The 22,009-nt window shown below is 40.0% G+C and overlaps 1 protein-coding gene across 4 annotated transcripts in view; it reads left to right on the top strand.

Annotated features, from left to right (window-relative positions):
* LOC148846253 (putative LRR receptor-like serine/threonine-protein kinase At1g56140) overlaps positions 1–22,009 on the top strand; it is a 130,388-nt gene that overhangs the window by 5,673 nt on the left and 102,706 nt on the right. For all 4 annotated transcript variants that reach the window (XM_088954469.1, XM_088954468.1, XM_088954466.1 and 1 more), the window contains exon 5: positions 9,431–9,502. In XM_088954469.1, coding sequence (XP_088810595.1) covers positions 9,431–9,502 — 72 coding nt within the window. The remainder of the gene's footprint in view (positions 1–9,430; positions 9,503–22,009) is intronic.

Below are 22,009 nucleotides of genomic sequence, written 5' to 3' on the forward strand. Positions count from 1 at the left end.
ACTAGAGAAATTTGAGGGATGACCAAAAAGTTTTTTGTAAGGGAGAAGTGTTGCTTAGAACAGAGGAGGGAAGAAAGTTGATCAAATACACGGCTGTATTGGCTGCTTTTACCCAAAACGAAGTTGGAGTATGAGACTCTTGTAGTAATGTCCGCACAACACTAAGAATATGTCCATTCTTCCGTTCAGCCACACCATTCTATTGTGGAGTGTTGGGCAGTTGCATTGAGACTGAATTCCATAAATCCTCAAGTAGGCCAGAAAGCCTCCATCTCTATATTCTCCCCCTGAATCTAAGCGAAGGATAGTTACATTGCACTTGAATCGATTTTGCACCATAGTATGAAATAATTTAAATGTGCCAAAGACTTTTGATTTGTGTCGCAGAAAATAAATCCAAGTATATCTGGTACAATCATCTATAAACAATACAAAATATCTGTATCCCAATCGTGAAGTAATAGAAGCAGACCAAACATCACTATTTGTTATCTCAAAAGGTTTAGTGGCATGTTCAGATGTATGAAGAAATGCTAAAACATGACTTTTACTCAAACAACACGTAGTGCAAGAAACATCAAAAGTATGAACATGAGTTTTATTCTTAATCAAATCAGAGTCAAACAAAAATTTTAATTTTTGGGAATATGGATGACCCAACCATTTATGTCATAAATCCCAAATATTATTTCTATAACTCAACAGAGAATCAAACAAAGAAGAACTAAGTAAAGATGAGTATACTCCTGATTGAGATTTCTCAAACTCCTGTGCAAATAGACGACCTAGCCTATGCCCCTTCCCTTTCACCTTCCTAGTGTACCGGTCCTTTATCAAGCAACCATCATGAGAAAAGGTGAGAACATTTCCTTTATCAACAAGTTGGCCAACAAAAATCAGATTAGTAGTAAGGTTGGGTACTAAGAGGGTTTTGGAGAGAGGGAAGGATCTAGATGGTGACAGTTTAAGGGACAAATCATTGCTACCAATGATGTCTAACCTTTCACGATAAGCAGAGAACTTACCAAACAAGCCAATGGCAGAGAAAGCAGAGGAAATAGTAGAAGATACCAATTGCCGAACCTTTTCTTCATCCATGACACTTGTTGAATCACCTTTCACTGAAGAATCACCCTTGGTGGATACAGTGTTTGTTGCTTGTCCATTTGTTGATTGATAGGCCCGGGGCTGAGTCTTTTTCTAAGAACCCTTAGCTGGTCGGACTGGATAGTTTGGAATGATGTGACCATGTTGCTTGCAATAGGTGCACACATTCTTCTTCTTATAGTGAGATGCAATGTGTCCAAAACCTTGTACTCACAACACTGGGTTTTGGAGAAGTCCTTGAAGGTTGTCTTCTTCCCTCCATGAGCAACAAAGGCTGTTTCAGCCCCATCTTCAGCCATCTTCCCATCAAACCCGATTGTAGTGAGAAGTCTAGTCTCTTCCCTCAGAAGTTCCCCTAAAACAGAATCCATATCTGGAAGTGTTCCCCTACTCAGAATGTTGGACTTGATTATCTCATATTCAGGTCTAAGTCTCATCAAGAACTGAGTCACCTTTCTCTTCTCAAAGTGCTTCTGAACATATTTCACACTTTACTGGATCCGAGGGTTCAATATGAACAATCTCATATTCAGCCCATAAATCAAGAAAACCAAAATAATATTCCTATATCCTCCTATCTCCTTGGTTGTGGGAAAATATTTTTGATTCTATCTGATATTGTTTAGATACGTTGGACTGTTGATAAACTTTTTCTAGATACAAGTACATCTCATAGGTTGTTTTCATTCTCCTCATAGGTACAGATATATGTGAAGGGATAGGAAATCCATCATATGGACGCCCAAGATTGCGGAATAAAGGGGGGGCGAATTTCAAAAATTTTTCTTTCCCTTCAACTGGGAATCGAATTCCCTATTTAGAAAATCATATTTTCAAGGATCATTCTTGAACCATAAACTGAACCAGATTTGAACCAAAAGGAGGAGAGAGAGATAATACCTGATACAGAGAAATAATATCTCTCAACGGAGGTGTTCACGCCCAAGGTAGAAACCAAAATCTGCTCCCACTGATGATGGCGCAGTGCAGGGTAGAGCAGAATCAGCAGTGTCCTTCCTAAGAACTTGATTCTTCCCAAGAATCACCTAGGCGGCTAGTGAATACAACTCCTACCAATCTTTTCTCCAAAAGATTGAATCAAGATCCGATCTTGATTTCTCCCAAGCGATGGAGATCGAACTGCTATAGGCGGCGACTGCAGGAAGGAGGCGGCTAAAGAGAATTTGCAGGGTGCAGAATTCTCTCTTCTGTGGTCTCAGCTCTGAAGACAAGACTGTTGCCAGTGATTGTTGGATGTCTAAAGGCTGCCACCCCCTCTTCCTTTTATAGACTTAAAGGGATCAGCTCCTAATCCCATTAGGAGTTGCTAACCCAAATCATATCTGGATTAGAAGTCCCTTTAATTGATAAGGGATAACCCTTATCTTATCTGCAGATTAGATCAGCCATCTCCTAATCTAATTAAGAGGCTTCCAGATCTAAATCTTATTAAGATCTTGGACTCTTTAAGTGGATAGGGTCTAGGCCCAATCCTATCAGTTGATCCATCTCAGAATTCGCCCCTTTAAATGACTAATCAAATTAGCCCAGTTCGAAATGGGCTTAAGGCCCATTTAAGGTTATGTATTCACTTAGCCTTCCAAACTGCTGCCCAGTTGGGCTTTCTTGTATGGCGTGGGACCCAAACAATGATCTACACATCAGCCACATGGGTTCAGCCCAGCATTTGTTACAAGGCTTGGCCGAATACACTGTTATGGACAGTGCACCCCCTGAAACCCATCTCATGGGCTCTATGGGCCCAAAACTTACCCTAAGTGGTCCCTGGGCCAAGCCACCTTGTAACACCCAGGGACTGTGGGCAGATGCAAGATTAGCCCACCAGGTATTATCCTCAATGGTCTTACACTTAACCTCTCAGCCCATAATGATCATACACTGCCCGACAAGAGAGGACCTCTCCCTCGGCTGCAAGGAACAATGTTGCACTCTCTCAAGTATGGATCCCGGGAATTAAAACCTTTTTGCAAACATTTCGAAACCATAATATATATACTTTTATATCTCATATAAAATATATTTTGCAAAACAAATCTCAACGATTGAAATCGGCTGCCGGCAGTCTTGGTTTCCATCAGTGAGAGTGCATCCCCGATCATTACCTTTGTCCGACAAAGGGGCTGATCCTATCACTATGATCACCCACTCAGATGAATTCTCAGACTGTCCCAACATACCCAGGTTTTGACCCCCGCTAAGGATCTCATTGATTGGTATATCAAAGACAGCCCAATCCGACACCTAGTGCAGTATCATAATCGAGTCTAGGGGTCGGGTGTAACTTTTCAGTTTTGCCCATCAATCTCCAAGGTCCAGGGCAATACTGGAAATCTGGTCCAGTTCAAAGATTCAATTAATCCCACACTGTATGTGCCTAGGGTCTCACCCCGGTAGCTGAGACAAGCCATCCCAACGGACTTGGTGGCATCACAGTGTCAGCCTTGTCAGGATAGGTCTCCCCAGACCAACCCACTGGCTGTGAACATTCTAAACTAACACGAGTCTCATTAAGTGTCCAGTTTAAGGGTATTACACAGAAACATACCAAGGGAATATGAATTAAATATGCACTTTTATTCATTTACAATAAATTCATAAAGTACATCAATTTTGATTGAAGCTAAGGGCATACAAAACTGTCTAACAATATGATAATCAATAGAACTCGGAATCCAAGAAACAAGCTTACCATTATCCAACTTCCATTGTTGTAAAGCCTTGGCCTTGGTCTCAGCTGGTTTAGTGACCGTTCCATTCAGATATCCTTCTAAACTTTTCCCTTCAACATAAAAGTCAAAATGGAACTTCCACATCCCATAGTTCTGTCCATTCATCTTCACAGGAATGATATCACCTCTGTCTGAAGCCATTACAGCAAGAAAATAGCACAAAATAGGGTTCGGTTGAAGTTTAAAGGAACTAGACTGAAGTAAAACTTGATAAAAAACGAGTGAAATAAGCTGTAATCGAATCCAAGAGAGTCAAATACTGAGAAAGAAACCCCTTACTTTCACTGGAGATTGTTCAAGATCCAATAGAAGAAGAAAACTGAACACAAAATCCAGAAAAGGAAAGTCCAGATCTCTCTCAAAACTTCACAGATCTCAGTAAAACTTTCAGAGTATGTTGAGAAGTGCTAGGCGACAACTCCTTTCAAATCTTGCTGGAAACGGATGGCAAACGAGAGAAATCCAATAAAATCTCTTTCTCTGGATGCGCAGAAAACAGAAAAAAGGTTCCTGGAAAGATCAAAACAGTCCAAGATCAATCGGCAGATATGCAAGTTCTCAATGGATCAAGAAAACAAGGTGGATCAAAGAGAAAGAAGATCAAAGGGCAGCCTGCTCTGATACCATGTGAACCAAATTGAGAGCAAGAAGAAAACAGAATTAGGGGTGTCTAGAATAGTCGACCCCCACCCTAAAGAGTCTCTTTTATATTAAGAGATAAAAGATATGTAAAGTTACAGGAATGCCCTTACAGGGATGAATGATAAAAAGAACAAATAAAATAATATGAATACGATACTGTACAACAAGGACTACTCTAATAGTGTACATCAAGGTATATCTTCACAGGTCTACAATCATGGTCATATATCTTCTTCTGACTTAGTTTCACTTTTCCACACCACTCCCCAATCCACTTGCCTAGCACCATCGACCACTCTTTGCAACCATAACAAAGTTCTATCATTAACAAGGATTGTACCTTAGCTGCTTTCCCTTATCTTCAAACTGGTTCTTCTTCCTACCTTGCATGTTTCTAGTAGGAAGCTCTTGACTTCAATGTCCAGTCTAGCTATCCAATGTGACGTTTGCTGAAACCTTTCCACTATCATTCTTCTTTTATGATAAACAGTGGAATTTTCTATAGACATGAACACAATCTCAAAAGCATTGCTCCATTTTTCATTAGAGAAATGTTTGTCAAAGAGTCATTTAATAGCCAAAGGAGTGGCTATCACAAATCTGACTTCCCACTCAGTATGGGGATGTCCCACTAATTTCCATATGTTTTTTATCATTGAAAGCAAAACATGATAGGATCTCCTACAACCTTTTTGATGATACATCACCACATTAGGATCTCCTTTTCTTACCAAATTTCTTAGGGTTAAAAACTTTAGTCACACAAATTCCTTGCACAATTGTTGTTATCTCCACTAATATGGAATTACCTTGGCCAGGAGGTCTTGAGAAATATCGCTAGTATGCTCCCATAGGAGTCCGTAAAGGTTCCTTCTATGCCCGAAGGTCATGGATTGCCTCTGCTACAGCCATCAAAGTTCATCATCATTGCAGTCTCTATGGGTGGAGGCTGTTAGGCATGGAAAATGAATTTTTTATTTTTTATTTTTTATGAGAAGTTGCCACCAAACAAACCTAGCTTTTAACAATATCTTCAAGAGAGAGTTTCAAAAAACCTTGATGTAACCCAATGTGCTACCCTTATTGCAATGCCATTAACAATGGTGCATTTATTTATTTTTTTGTTCTTGGTCCTGTTATAAGAAACTTGTTTGTAGGGTATTACCATCACGTTTGTATTTGGTCTGTCCTCTTAATAAAGGGCATTTTTGTAGTTGTAAATATTTTTTCCCTAATCAATAAAACATTGCCCTTTGGGGGGTGGGGTATGTTAATCTGTGTGAGAGAGAGAAGACAGGGAGAAAGCCAAGAGTTTAGATCTATTAGGGTTGATCAATATGATTGAACCAACCTTGAAAGAAAGAATTTATATTAAGATGTGGATGGACAAGATTTTCCTTACAAAAGAAATAAAGGTACAGTGTTGTACAAGATAGAACACTAATGTACATGCTTACTAGTTTACAATAAAGAAAAATTAAAATTACAGAACTACCTGTTGTACAGGAAGAAGAGAGGAGAGAAGAGACAAGAGGATTGAGAGCCTCTAAAAGATACTGCAGGCCGGCACAGTATGTTATATTTATACTAGGGCGACAACAACTAAACATAAAGAGAAGTAAAAGTACAATAGTACCCCTGCGGTACTATACATATGAAAAATAACATCTGTTAACACTACCCTCTATCTTCTCTACACTCCCCCTCAAATTGATGTTAGGGAACAAGCATTAGTTTGTCCATAAGAAAATTATGCTGGGCTTTGGTCATAACTTTGCTGAAGAGATCTGCAAGCTACAATCCTGAGGAGACATGTGGGAGAGACATGTGACCCGCAAGAAGAAGGTCACGAATGAAGTGACAATCCACCTCAATATGTTTAGTATACTCATGAAATACCCAGTTGGATGCAATCTTGATATGATTGCACTCATGTTGTTAGCAAACAAAGGGATGGTGGATGAGTGTTCAATGTCCATAGTAGAGCCTTGAGCCAAACTATTTCACTCCATACAGAGGACATTACTCTATACTCTACTTCAGTAGGTGACTTGGAAACCACTTGTCGTTTCTTGCATTTCCAAAAAATCAGAGAATCACCACAAAATATACACCAGCCAATAGTCGAATGACAAGTGTCAGGGCAACTTTCCCAATTAGCATCTGCATAAGCTCGGAGCTGAGTAGAGGAAGAAGATGAGAAAAATAAGCCATGAGACAACGTTCCTTTGAGATAACGAATGATCCAGAGAACTGCAGAAAAATGGGGCTGATGTGGAGCAGATACAAACTGACTCACGAGCTGGACAGCATAAGAAATATCCAGTATAGTCATAGTCAAGTAGATAAAACTACCTACAAGCTATCGATATAAAGTAGCATAAGGAAGGAGCTCACCCTCATCCTTATTCAACTTACGGTTGAGATCCAAAGGTGTGCCCATTTGTTCGGTATTAGTCAAACGAGCTAGTGCAACTAAATCAGAGGCATATTTCTGTTGGTTGACAAAATAACCTGAGGACATCACTGAATTTCAAGGCCAAGAAAATAGGTGATTGCCCCAAGGTCTTTCATTTTGAAGGAGTTGCTGAGAAGGAGCTTCAAGTTATTAATACCGTCCATATCGTCTCCGGTGATAAAGATATCATCAACAAATACTAGGAGGAGAGTCAACCCTTGTGCTCGCTTGAGGGTAAAAAGACAGTAATCTGAAGCACTTTACTGAAAACCAGCCTCCAACACCACTGTATGGAAGCGGTCAAACCAAGCTTGTGGAGCTTGTTTAAGACCGTATAATGATTTCTTTAGTTTACACACCAAAAGAGGATTCTCACAGTATCCAGGATGTGGTTTCATATAGAGTGTTTCTTGTAAATGCCCATGGAGGAAGGCATTCTTGACATCCATTTGATGAACTGTCCATTGTCCACGAAACAACCGGTGTATTCTCAGTTTTCCATTGTTTCAGTCTTTTGACATCACTAGCATTGGGTATGGATGTAGAGCTATCAATATAGCCCCACGTACCCTTTCCTTCAACAAAATATTGGAAGTGAAACTTCCAAAGTGCATAGTTGCTTCCATCGAATTTGACTAAGATAATTTCACTCTTTTCAAGACCCATGTTGAGTAAAACGCAACGCAAAACTAGCCAAAGTGAGCAATACAAATTGAGAATCAATTGAAGAAAGTCAAAAAATAAGAGAAGAAACCTCTTATAGTCGAGAGAAGGTGTCCAAAGCACAGCAAGACTGAGATCTGAAAGCACAATCCAAAAAAGGAAAGACTGATTGCCGCTGCCTAGAAGAGATGTGTAGATCTCTGTCAATCCTTCTCCAAACTCGATGAAACATTTAGAATATGCAGAAAAGGGCCAGGTGACACTTCCTTTCAAGTTTTACCACAAACGGAGGCCTTTCTAGAGAGATCCAATGAGATTTCTCTTGTTGGTTGCACAGAACAAAGAAGACTGGTTCTTGGATTGATCAAAACAACGCAGAACCAATCTCAGAAGAGAAGAAACCTCAAACAGTTCAAAGGAAAAGGAGATGAATCAGAGAAAAACCTCAAACCCATGTTAATCTGTGAGAGAGAGAGAGGAGACAGGGAGAAAGCCAAGAGTTCAGATCTGTTAGGGTTGATTAGTATGATTGAACCAACCCAGAAAGAAAGAATTTATATTAAGAAGTGAATGGACAAGATTGTCCTTACAAAAGAAATAAAGGTACAGTGCTGTACAAGACGGAACACTAATGTACATGCTTACTAGTTTACAATAAAGAAAAATTAAAATTACAGAACTACCCTCCATCTTCTCTACAGGGTATTCACATGGTATCAGAGACATGAAGATTTCATCTGCACTTGAAAAACAAGAAGTCTCTTGTATTGGTTACTCTTTCTCTCTCCAGCAGCTTCTTGAACTAGGTATTGTGGGAGTTTTGAATCAGTATGTAACCAAGTTTCAGATGGATGTTTAATCTAAGGTATTTTGAGGGATATAGTACATATTTTTCTTGGATTTTTTGATCTCTTTCTGGATCTGAAAGTTCAGATACTTAGGTAAGCAAGAAATTAATTTTTTTTGGTGAATAGCAAGAAATTGGAATTAAAGAGGGACAGTTCTGATCTTCCCTCTTTTTTCTTTAATCTGGCAGAGTTTGGGCAGTTTGGGCAAGGGAACCTAGATTCCCTTCCATTTTTGAGGGACCTTTTGGACTGTTAGGAATTCTGTTCATTAGTCTTTGGTGAAGGGGTATATCAGATTCTCTGTGTTTCTCCTGGTCTTTATTACTTAGTCATCTAGGAGATGCCTGGTTCCTTAGTTTTTAGGACCTTTGTGTTCTGAAAGAGAGTACATGATCTCTCTAATCATGTTAAATTTCATGCATTATATTGTGTCATTTTTCTATTGTTCTCTTCTGTTCCTTTTGAGAGAATAATTGGTCTTATGTTTTGTTTGTAATTCTGTAAGCTTAGGTTCACAAACATGAGATGTCTGGTTCCTTAGTTTTTTAGGACCTTTGTGTTCTGAAAGAGGGTATATGATCTCTCTAATCATGCTAATTCCATGCATCATAGTGTGTCGTTTTTCTTTTGTTCTTTCTGTTCCTTTTGAGAGAATAGTTGGTCTTATATTTTGTTTGTAATTCTGTAAGCTTAGGTTCACAAACATGAGATGTCTGGTTCCTTAGTTTTTTAGGACCTTTGTGTTCTGAAAGAGGGTATATGATCTCTCTAATCATGCTATTTCCATGCATCATAGAGTGTCATTTTTCTTTTGTTCTTTCTGTTCCTTTTTGAGAGAATAGTTGGTCTTATATTTTGTTTGTAATTCTGTAAGCTTAGGTTCACAAACATGGTTTAAATGTTATGATATACCTGTTTGCTCCACTTATTTTGTTCCTACTTCTATGTTACCATTCTTGCAGGAATTTGGATAGGAACTACTTCACAGGATCCATGCCTACTTTCCTCAGCCAGTTATCAGCAATGCAAAACTTGTGAGTCATTTTTTTAAGAAGAAAATTTTACACGGTGAAATTCACTCTATAACATTAGAAAGTGTTAAAAGAAAGATGTTAAAGTACATATTTTTCAATTTAGCATGCGTGTGGTGAGCTTCCAAGTGCTTCAAATATTGAAGATGTAACCACATTTCCTTTTTCTCTCATTTTAAAGATAATGGTTAAGAGACATGATCTTCATTTACTCTTACAAAAAATTTGATGGTCTTCATTTCCAGGAAATTTCGACATGATAACCTGGATATGTAATTTTGAGCAGTGGTGGAATATATATTTTTTGGAAATATATTTGGCCTTAGGATATTTCAGAGAAATATCATTAGCACTACTCCTGTTCTTTCCTTTAGCGGATTTTTTTTCTCAAATCTTCCTTTAGGAGTTCGATCAAAGACTAGAAAATGAAACAAAACCAGGTTTCTGATCCTGCCCATCACTTCCCCTAAATCCTTTATCCTTGGTTGTGTCATGGAATGTAGATGTCTTGAGTCTCAGCTTTCTCTTCATATAACTCTCCTCCCTCCCCAATGGAGAAGTTGAACGGTTGACCAAGTACTTTTTTGTGTTTTCTGGGGGTGGCAAGGTGATTTGGTTGTTTCATATTGTATGTGCGCTTTAAGCTGTAGAATTCACTTAGTTGAGTCATATTAAAATGGTATATAGATACTCTTTTTTTTCCCAGGGATGTTTTGATATGATAAAAGGTTGATCCTAGTCATTATGAAATACTTAAACCTGAGGTCAATCTATGTAGCTAAGAAGAAACTGAAGAGTGGAGGCAACAAGAAGCTGATAGAAGTTGAGGAAAGCAGCTGAAGGAAGTCAACAAGTTGATGACAAGCAGCTGACAAATGTTACTTGCTTGTGAAGATATTAGTCTGTCCAAGTGTTTATATACTCTCTGCTCTAATCTTTGAGATAATAAAATTTGAGTACTTGAGTCCATGACTTCGGTGGCTGATTTGTAAACACACTGAGTTGTTCTGGTTTTTCCTCTCACTCTGCTCTCATTCCCTCTCTCTAGTTTCCTTATTTCTACAGACGTATCACCCCAAAGAAGATATTTTAAGTCTTGGAAAAAGTGGATTAATCTATAAATGGACTAGAAATTTGTTCATAAGCTATTTACCCAGATATAGGGGTGCAAGTTAGATGCCTGATCAGAAGAATTTACATTGCATTGGGCCTAGTTCATTCATATTTTAACAACTACTCAACCCAAGCCCACCCAAGTTGTATCCCTATCCAATGCAAATAGGACATGGGTGAAAAAGGTTTCGTATATGAAATCTACATTGAAAATTTAAGTATTTTGCATGATAAGACACTTATGTTAAGGTATCCTGGTATCATTGTGTAAGAGCCATGGATATGCTTGACACCATTGGCTAGCATGAATGGGTATGCAAAGCAGTCACCCTGTGAAACAGTCTCATATGCACCCTGATGTGTGAAACAGTACTACAGTTAACATCATATGGCTGGATTGATGTTGGGGGACACGCTTGGACCTGAGAGAGATGCTTGGTCCAGTACCAAGTTTCCTTGTTCCTTTCTTGTACCCACTTGTGCTGATCTGGCATAATTAATTGAAATACCTTTTTGACAAAAAATATTCCTACACTAATCATGTCCTTGCTTTTCTCATGACACCCTAAAGGCGGGAGAAAAGAGAAGAGCAACTATAGAAAAGGGTTAATTGAGAAACTTTAGAGGCAAGAGTTCGTATCTGACTTTGGACCCTTAGAATATTAAGAATACTCAGATACTTGCAGAAGTATCAGAGCCTTCATCACAACTTTCCTTACTCAGAGGAGGATCACATTCTCCTCCCCTATCTCTCAGTTCAGCAAATCCCTAACTACCCCATTCTCCAGATCAGGAGTCTCTGCCTTTTCTCCCGATCCAATCTCATCACTACCTGCAGCTAACTTTCAGAAACTCCACAGACCATTGCTACTCCATCACCTTACATTAAGAACCTCTGGTTGTTTTTCTGATCTCAACCCTTTCCAGCTCCAATCTCATCACTACCTGCAACATTCACTCCATCACCTTACACATTGTTCATTACTAAAAACTTCAAGTTTTCACAAATCCTTGCTTGAAACATTAATTTTTGTGAATTTTCTATAGTTTTTATTTATGATCTGTATTTGACCATACTAAGCCAATTTTCCATCTTGGTCCTGCATTAAATTGATACTAGAGAACTTGTTCGTTAAACTCCACAAACCACCTTATGTCAATTTGGTATTAAGAAATTATTCCTACATCTCTCTCTCTCTTCCCTCCCTCCCTCCCAACCCTGAATCCCATTTATTATTTGATACTAATAACTGGCTGGACCAAACCAAACCGAAGTCATGTTCCATTTATTTGATTGTGTAATATTTTATAATATTCTTTTCATTCATTTGCTCTATCTCTCTCTCTCTTACACTCTCTCTTATTTTAAGTTCACATGGTAAGACTTAATGTCTTAAAATAGATAACAGGTCAATTCTTACCTGCTATCCCTTAGGGCTTAGCATGCTAGGCATGATAGCCCAAGCTGGCTTAGTTCTACTTATTTATTATGCTTGGCTAGACCTGTTTACCTTTTTCTTGTGGGTAATGGACCAAGGGAATGCATTAATAACAAATCAAAGTAGGTTTTAAAAAAATTGAAAAAGACAAGGGAATTAGATGAGGAGGCCTTGAGTGCTTTAGAGGAGGATAGAAAAGAGAGATGGAAGATTAAGAGAGAATTAGAGGGCATCTTGAGGAAAGAAGAGATATTTTGGAGGCAAAAATCCAGGTGCAAATGGCTTGTGGAAGGGGATGGCAATACAAAAGTCAAAAAAAAAATGGCAATACAAAATTCTTCTATTCCTTGGCAAGTGGGAGAAGGAAAAAAAATCATTTACAATTTAGTGGTTGGGGTAGTACCAATAGCTAAGTAGCAGTTTGGGAAGTGGAGGAAGGGGATAGAGAAACAAAATGATTTGTAGACCCAGTCAGATGGTCTGAGGCTCCAGATTTTATAACCCAAGATCTAGAAGAAGATGTAAGATAAGTTATACTTGACTTAGTTAGGGTAGCAAAGATGGATGAAGTTTTTCATACTCTTCATGGGTAATGGATATCATCTCCTTCTCCTTCCCAGAATTCAAGGCAGAGGAGTCTTTTTTTTTTTTAAGAATAAAAATAAAATTTCCTGAGAAAAGGAAAAAGAATACAATAGGAAGGTGATAAGACATCACCTGAAGAGGAAACACACCCAAAGAACTCAACAAAGACCTCAAAAAGCCCCATACTAAAACCCAAAAAACCACTTAAGTAACAAAACTTTAAGATTCACCCAATCAACCTCAAGCAAAGACGAGGGAAAAAACCCAAGAGGAATCCCCGTGAAAGCATATACAACCAACACAACCTCTGATAAAAAACGCAATCCCTCCTTGCACAACAGCTGAGGCCTTGATCTTCCTCCATGAGCTCATCCTCCTGGCTTGGATCATCTTTGTCCCAAATCTTGTCTCCTTCCTGATGAACTTTTTTGTTCAACTTCTCTTCCCATCTCCTCCTTTCAAACTCCTCAAAAGACTCTTCTAACAAACTCCTCATCACCCCAGAAAAACAAACCCTGGCTCTTACCAATCATGACCTCTCTATCCACCTATTTCCGGAGAGCCACACACCCTGATCTAGTGTCATTGCCATCATTATTTATCATCATCCCGCTCGGACCAGAATAAGAGTCAAGACCACTCATTTTGTTCTCCTGTTTCTTCTTCCTCAAAGCAGAGTCAACACCACTCATTTGGGCAGTCATCAAGGTTCACACCTGTTCCACCAATAATCCTCTGCTTACTGCTCTTATCATACTTGGTGATCACCCGAATACACCTTTCTCCCTTTCTCTTTCTAATTCCAGACGAGACACTTCTATTCAGTGTCCCACTTCTTTTGAAATTTGGTCTGTTAAGACCTAAGACCTTTCTCTTGTTAATCTATCCTCCCTGCTCTGATTTTTCTTCCTTCCATTAAATAGATCAACGCTGCAAGCTTGAGCTTCATTTGAAACTCCAATTGGACGAGATGCAAACTTTAGGCAAGTACCTTGAACTAAGGAAGATGGTGATAGATGTGAATCACAATCTTTAATGAGACCCACTTGGCCATGTAATACTTCACACGGAACCAGTCAAGCCACATGCTCAGAACCTCGAGACATTCTGTTGGGTCACTCAAGGGCCTTTCCATTCAAGTCACGATTATTTAAATAATCACCTAACCTGATTTAGTTGTATGACAGTTCTCTCCAACTAAAGCACAATTGCCCCATGTAGATGGTGGGTCATGTAAATCATAACTGAAGTTTGTTGTGTGTCCTTCACATCCAGAATGGACACACTCACTATACCACGTCCTCCAATGCCTTGACCTCTAACAGCCCCCTGCATCACTACCACCTCCATGACCATCTCTAACAATACCACCTTTGCCATACAGACCACCCATAGTTGTCAAGGCATCTAGGTGATTCTTAGTTGCTTAGTCTCCTAGGTGGGCACCTAGGTGATGCCCAGGCCATAAGAATTTCATAAAATAAAAATACTAAATTTTTCTTAATTCCCTAGTTTTATATACCTTTCAACAGGAATATTAACTAAGAAAAGCATTTTCTTTTTTAAGAACATTATAAGTCTTTCAAAACATGACAAATCAACATATCCAGGACAAGGGTAGAGCTGCAGCAGCTGCTGTTGTTTTATTTAAAGTAAGAGGGAGAGAGCAAAAAACAGAAAAAAAAACAAATAAAAAGAAATTGCTTTACTTATATGCTTTATTTCCTTTTATTTTGTCCTTAAAACCCTTGGATCTTTTTAAATTTGAATAGTATAACTTTAAAACAACATACAAATGACATATGTAGTATATAATAGAATGTATCAGGCCATTGGCATACATATTAGTAACATATGGCAGTATGAATGATCAGTTATTTAAAAGGCATGCCTAGGTGCATAGGCGCATAGGCGAGGCATATTTTATGGTATGCGCTTCACCTAGCCCCTAGTTCCAACACTTTCAAAAGGTGTGCAACTGGTGCGCCTTGTGCTTCAGTCCAGGCACACGCCTTTTGAAATTTTGTGACTTCTTTATTTTTTTTTTCTGTTTTTTATGCTTAGTGGCTGGGCCGAGGCGTCCACCCCTATGAAAAAGATTTTCTTACTTTAATTGTCTTTTTAAAAATATCTTTTATTAAGATGAATGAGCAACATTAGAAAATATGGGGTTTTCAAAGCTTTGATGAGGTGAGAAAAGTTATAAAAGATACTTTTAAAAGACACATAAAGTTATAAAATCTTTTTACACGGGCTGGGCTTGGATTTTCGGTCATCGGGGTGGGCATGGGACCATGATGTCAAGATTTTTTAATTTTTGGGCTGGGCCCAAGCCTAGTTAGCCCGAACCTGGCCCAAGCCCGGTGGTCCAACTATACTCATTCATACATACATATGTATATACGTAAAATTTTCATACATTTTTACATATATACATACATATATATATATGTATATGTAAAATTTTCTACATATTTACATATGTACATACATATATATATATATTGTTAGAGTTTGACCTGCCCTAGAATTCTGTCTTGTTCGTTGACTGTAAAGTAAAGTAAAGTAAAGTAGGAGAAGAAAGAAGAAGAGAGAAAGATGAGGAAAGAGAGAAAGGCTGGTTCGAATTAGAGAAAGATCATTCTCCCTAGATTCGGCCAGACCTGTTATTATATTATTAACTAAAATGAAAAAGACTTAAGTGCCCTTCTTTAAGTAAGAAGCACTCGAACTAACATAACAGTACACATCAACCTTCTCAACAAGTACAAAGACTGAAATACCCCTTCACTAACACCACTAACACTCCCCCTCAAGCTAGTGAGTATATATCATATAATCCTAGCTTGTTACATATGTAGGCCACTCTCCCCCGACTCAAACCTTTTGTAAACAAGTCTGCTCACTAGTTTCCCGTACTAACATATGCAGTTTCTATCACCCCATTCAGCACCTTCTCTCTCACAAAATGACAGTCAACTTCGATGTGCTTGGTTCTTTCATGAAACACTAGATTGGAAGAGATATGAACTGCTGCCTGATTGTCACAATAGAGCTTCATTGGAGTACTGATGTCATATCCTATCTCCTGTAGAAGGTTCCTCAGCCACACTAATTCACAAGCAGTATGTGCCATGGCCCTATATTCTGCTTCTGCACTGCTTCTTGCCACAACTGTTTGCTTCTTACTTTTCCACGTTACCAGGTTACTCCCCAGAAAGGTGCAATAGCCTGTGGTGGATCGTCTGTCAGACATAGAACCTGCCCAATCAGCATCGGTGTATCCTTCTACTACTAGTTTTCCACCACTCCTGTACAACAAACCACGACCAGGAGCTCCTTTCAGATACCTCACAATCCTTAGCACTGCATTCCAATGTGGGACCAAAGGTTTCTGCATGAACTGACTCACCACACTAACCGCAAATGAAATATCTGGCCGAGTAATGGTTAGATAGTTTAGTTTGCCTACAAGCCGTCGATATCTGCCAGGGTCTTCAAATACTTCACCTATATCACTGCTCAGCCTCGTATTTGTTTCCATAGGTGTCTCAGCCAGTTTAGTACCCAACAACCCTGTTTCTTCCAATAATCGAGCACATAATTCCTCTGACACAAATTAATGCCATGCTTAGATCTTGCTACCTCTATGCCCAAAAAGTATTTCAACTTGCCAAGGTCCTTTGTCTGAAAGTGTTCCTGTAGGAATGCCTTCAATCTGTCAATGCCCATTTTGTCATTCCCTGTCACAATGATATCATCCACATACACCACCAATATTATTTTGCCTGCTGAAGACAGAGTGATCGACTTGGCACTGTTTCATACCAAACTTCTTGACCACCTCACTGAACCTACCAAACCATGCTCGAGGGGACTGTTTAAGTCCATAAATGGCCTTCTTAAGTCTGCATACCTTACCATCCTCCCCCTGAGCAACAAACCCTTGTGGTTGCTCCATGTAGACCTCTCGAGCAAATCACCATGCAAAAAGGCATTTTTGATATCTAGCTGATGGAGAGGCCAATCATACATAGCTGCAAGAGAGATGACGGCACGAACTGATCCTATCTTAGCAACCGGGGAGAATGTCTCTGTGTAGTCAATGCCATAGGTTTGGGAGTACTCTTTGGCAACCAGCCGCGCCTTCAGGCGCTCAACAAGACCATCTGGCAAGTACTTAACACTATACACCCACTTATAACCGACAGCCTGTTTCTTAGGAGGAAGGACGGTGAGATCCCAAGTGTGATTATGATGCAGAGCAGAGAGCTCTTCTTCCATAGCACGGCACCACTCTGGAGAGGTAAGGGCTTCCTGGACATCCTTAGGAACAACCACGGAGGATAACAAAGAGATGAACTGGCGATGGGAGGCGGGGAGGTGGGTAAGTGAAACAAAATTGGAAATAGGGTGAAGGGTGCAAGTACGTTTATCTTTCCGGAAGGCAATAGGGAGATCTAGGTCGGAGGCTGGTGTCGGAGCCGGAGCTGGATCTGTCGACGGTGATGAAGCTGGAGGAGCTGCAACCGGTACACATGGGCCATAAACGTGACGGATGGGTGGACGGTCAACCGATGGTGGCACCGGAGGCAAGGACGTAGGCATGAATGGAACCAGAGGAGGTGGATCAGCCACGGGAAGAGGAAGAGGAGGTGGTGATGAGGAGGAAGCAGCAGCACTGGACTTGACGAAGAACGGAGTAGACTCGAAGAATGTAACATCAGCACATACCAAGGAACGACGAGAACTGGGATGATAACACTTGTACCCTTTCTGAGTTTGGGAATAGCCAAGGAATATACATTTCAGGGAACATGCATCTAACTTGTCAGTCCCGGGACCCAGATTATGAACGAAGCAGACACACCCAAATACCCGAGGAGGAAGAGGAAACGGAGACATGTTGGGGAATAAGACACTAAAAGGAGAACGACCATCAATGATAGATGTGGGCATCTGATTAATTAAGAAACAAGAGGTGAGCATTGCATCACTCCAAAAGGTTTTGGGAACATTCATGTTGTGCATGAGGGGGCGTGCCGTTTCTACAAGATGACGGTTCTTTCTCTCAGCCACCTCATTTTGTTGCGGAGTGTAAGTACATGAAGTTTGGTGTATAATGCCATGTTGGTCCAAGTATTCTTGAAAAGATGAAGACAAGTATTCACGTCCATTATCAGAACGGAAAATTTTGATGTGAACGCCAAATTGATTGCGGATCTCAGCATAAAATTTCTGGAAGATGGCAAATAATTCACTTCTTTCTTTCATTAAATAGAGCCACGTCATTCTTGAACAGTCATCAACAAAAATAACAAAATATCGGTATCCATTATATGACATCACTTTATAAGGACCCCAAACATCTGAATGAATTAAAGAAAAAAGACTCGACACACGATTATCGACCCTAGAACGAAAGGGAACACGATGGTGTTTCCCAAATTGACACGACTCACAATCTAAAACAGAAAGTTGACTCAATGAAGGGACTAAGGACTGCAACACTTTCAACGAAGGGTGACCAAATCTACAATGCCACTGGAGAGGAGAAATGGATGACTGAAGGGCCGTTGACGTTCGTCCACCACCATCAAGATAATACAGTCCACCGGCTTCATGCCCTCCACCAATCTTAATCCCCGTCTTGAGATCCTGAAAAACACACATAGAAGGGTAAAATGTGATGGAGCACTTAAGGGACTTGGTCAGCTTACTAACAGACATAAGATTAAATGGAAACTTAGGTACATATAAAACAGAGGATAGGGATACAGGGTCTAGGTCAACATTACCAACACCACAGATAGATGATGTGGAGCCATTAGCAAGGGTAACAGATTGTGATGTTGAGCAATGAGTGAGAGATGAAAACACACCTGGAGTTCCCGTCATGTGATCGGAGGCTCCAGAATCAATAATCCAGGGGTTGGGTGTGGATGCCAAACAAGCCATACCTGAGTGTGCAAAGGAAGCTGTGTTTTGCTACGATTTGGATTGAACAAACCTCTCATACTCATCTCGAGGAACACTCACCATCTCCTTGCCTGGGCCATCTGAGGGAGTAGAAGGCAACGGGTCAGCTGACCGGCTCTCCTGTCTAGAGCTGAAACTGGTGTCACTAGTCATGTCATGGTTGGCCCACGTTGAGGGAGGACCATGTAAGTCGTAGCAGTAGTTAATGGTATGTCCATCCAATCCACAATGAGTACACTTCCGTAGACCCGAGCCACGTCCTCTACCACGAGCTCCCCCTGAATCTCTGCCTCCAGTACGACCACCACCACGGGTATGTGTAGATCCACCACTACCACTTTTGCCAGGCTGGGCTCCTCGAGCCCCACTTCTGCTCGACCTCTCGACACTGCAAATGCTGATTTATCGGAGACATTAAAATCCATAGATCCAATGGAAGCCCTCTGAAGATGGGCAAACACCTCCTCTAAAGATGGAAGAGCAGATCCCCCTAGTATCTGAGCTCGTATTGGTTCATACTCAGACTTCAGCCCCACCAGAAACCGTGTCACATCAAGCTGCTCTCGCTGTTGCTGTTGAACTTTGACATCAGAAGTGAGAGGATGATAGACATTTAACTCATTACGGATATTCCTCACACTGGCATAGTACTCCTTAAGGCTCTGACTTCCCTGTTGCAGATTGAAGTATTCCTGATACAGTTGATATACCCTAGTGGTATTATCCTGACCTGAATACAATTTCTTAACATGATCCCACACCTCTTTGGTTGTGTCAAGAAACATGAAGTTCACACTGATTTTGGGTTCCATACTGTTCCACAACCATGTAATGATCTGTGCATCTTCCTGTTCCCAGTCTTCATACTCTTGAGAATTAGCAGGGGGTTTCTCCTCTCTTATATGCTTCACTTTCTTCTTTGCCTTCAGAAAAACCTCTACAGACTTGGCCCAAGGAACATAATTCTCTCCATTCAGTTTAATGGAGGTCATTTGGACATTCAGGTAGTCAGTAGAGATCATGACACTAGGTTTACAATCACTGTTATCTGCCATTTCCGAACTCCTTATCACTGAATTCTGAGCACTGAATTATGAGCACTACACATTGCACACTACACACAGACACTTAACCGAAATCTGCACACTGATTTCAACAGTAATAAATGCTGAGAACTGCAACACCACAAACCCTACTCACGAAATCTGCACACTGATTTCAGCAGTATTAAATGCTGAAAACTGCAACACCACAACCCCTACTCACCGAAGTCTACACACTGATTTCAGCGATATCAAATGCTGAAAACCACACTTGTAACACCACAAATCGTAATCCACAGTTATAGAGAGTTTCACCATTAAGTAGACACTATTGCCCTTCGATTCACACACAAACCAGAATAAACCCTAACATAAACCCTAGCCCCTAGCATACTGCAATCTGAAAACTCATCATGCGAACTGTACTACACCTCTCATGTATTCCATAGCAGATAATAAAAAAACTTTACCTCATTGCCTGAAGGCCAACCACACGAAGGGCTGAGACACCACTGTACCACACGTACCAGCCCTAACTAGGGCTTAGAAACCACAGCAACCAATCACCAACGACACAATCGGAGGCATAGGAACCTCCTAGGGAAGAGGGCGATCACTCCTTTTCAGCCCTTTTCCCAGTCTCCAACTCACAGCTGAGAAACCCAAGAGAAACCCTAATTCGAATGCGCAAAAGACAGAATTTTAGCAAGTTTGATTTGTTGAACCTCGCTCTGATACCATGTTAGAGTTTGACCTGCCCTAGAATTCTGTCTTGTTCGTTGACTGTAAAGTAAAGTAAAGTAAAGTAGGAGAAGAAAGAAGAAGAGAGAAAGATGAGGAAAGAGAGAAAGGCTGGCTCGAATTAGAGAAAGATCATTCTCCCTAGATTCGTCCAGACCTGTTATTATATTATTAACTAAAATGGAAAAGACTTAAGTGCCCTTCTTTAAGTAAGAAGCACTCGAACTAACATAACAGTACACATCAACCTTCTCAACAAGTACAAAGACCGAAATACCCCTTCACTAACACCACTAACATATATATATATACTACTTATAAAAGAGCGAATGCCCTTTTTTTCTTTTATTGGACGTTTTTACCCTTTTTTCTAAGCATATAATGAGTATAAAGAAGGTATATATGTCCTTTATTCTCAATTTAGAAACTACCCACTTATAACCATTCAAAAACTACCAGGGTATTGGAACCATGAATCGTAACTGTTCAGAAACTGCCCACATAATACCTTAATTAATTTTTGGATAAATAAATTATAAAAAATGATCATAAATTATAAATAGTTTTATCTTAGAGATATTGCCACGTGCAAATGCACGTACGCGTTTACTAGTACATACATACATACATACATACATACATACATTTGTATACATGTTTACGTATACATATTTTGCTTACATATTTACATATATACATAAACACATATATATGTGTATAATTTTAGAGTGGGTTCATTGACCAACCTGAGCTCAACCCGGGTCCGTGCCCAACCTGAGTGCATCAAATTATAGTGCGGGCTGTGCTCGGGTTGGGAAGATCAGGCTTGACCTCGGGCTCGGGCCTTAAGCCCAAATTTTAGGGCCGAGCCTGGGTTGACCATAAACTTGACTAAACCCTCCCAACTCGCACCTCTAGATATCATCTACTTCAAACCCTTGGAATGATTCCATTGTTTTTATCCAATGGATAACCCTGTACATTGTACCCTCCAATAATATCTTCCTTGGACCTGCACCTTTTCTTAAAAATTCTTTTGTTTCTTTCTTCCCAAAGTGTCCAGATAGTCACTGCCCTGGCTTCCTTCCATAAATTTTCTCCCCTCTTCTTTGGTTGCAAGACACCAAGGCTAAAACAAGTTTGTCTAAGGGTGAGTCTGACCATTTGCTTTTTGTTGAGTTGGGTTGATTTCAAGTTATTGGGCCCAGTCATTTATTTTTTATTTTTAAGTTGTTAAGTTATGAAGTTTTTGGGCTTTAGGCCCATTAGTTTATGTTTTTAAGTTGACTGTTCAGCTACTTAAAGTAGCTGCCCTACTAAGAGCATTCTTGTAATCTTTCATTATTTTATTCTAAGTATATGATTCAAAGAGGGGTTGGCGGCCAAATCTATTCAATTCTGGCGACATCTCACTCTCTTTTCTTCTCTACTGTTGAAACCTTTCAACTTCTTCTCTTTTCTTCACAAGGCATTCATCTAAAACTGTAATCAGCAACTTCTACTTTGTATCAGAGCAGGCCGAAGGTTTCTTGAGCTGCTCTATCATGCAGCCCTAGATCGGCCGACTGCATGGTGATTTGAGAGGCTGATCGAAGATCTCAGGTAAGCAT

Source organism: Nelumbo lutea, chromosome 7 (genome assembly GCF_056320005.1).
Source record: "Nelumbo lutea isolate HS-2025 chromosome 7, American lotus-T2T, whole genome shotgun sequence".
In the NCBI taxonomy this organism is placed as follows: Eukaryota; Viridiplantae; Streptophyta; class Magnoliopsida; order Proteales; family Nelumbonaceae; genus Nelumbo; species Nelumbo lutea.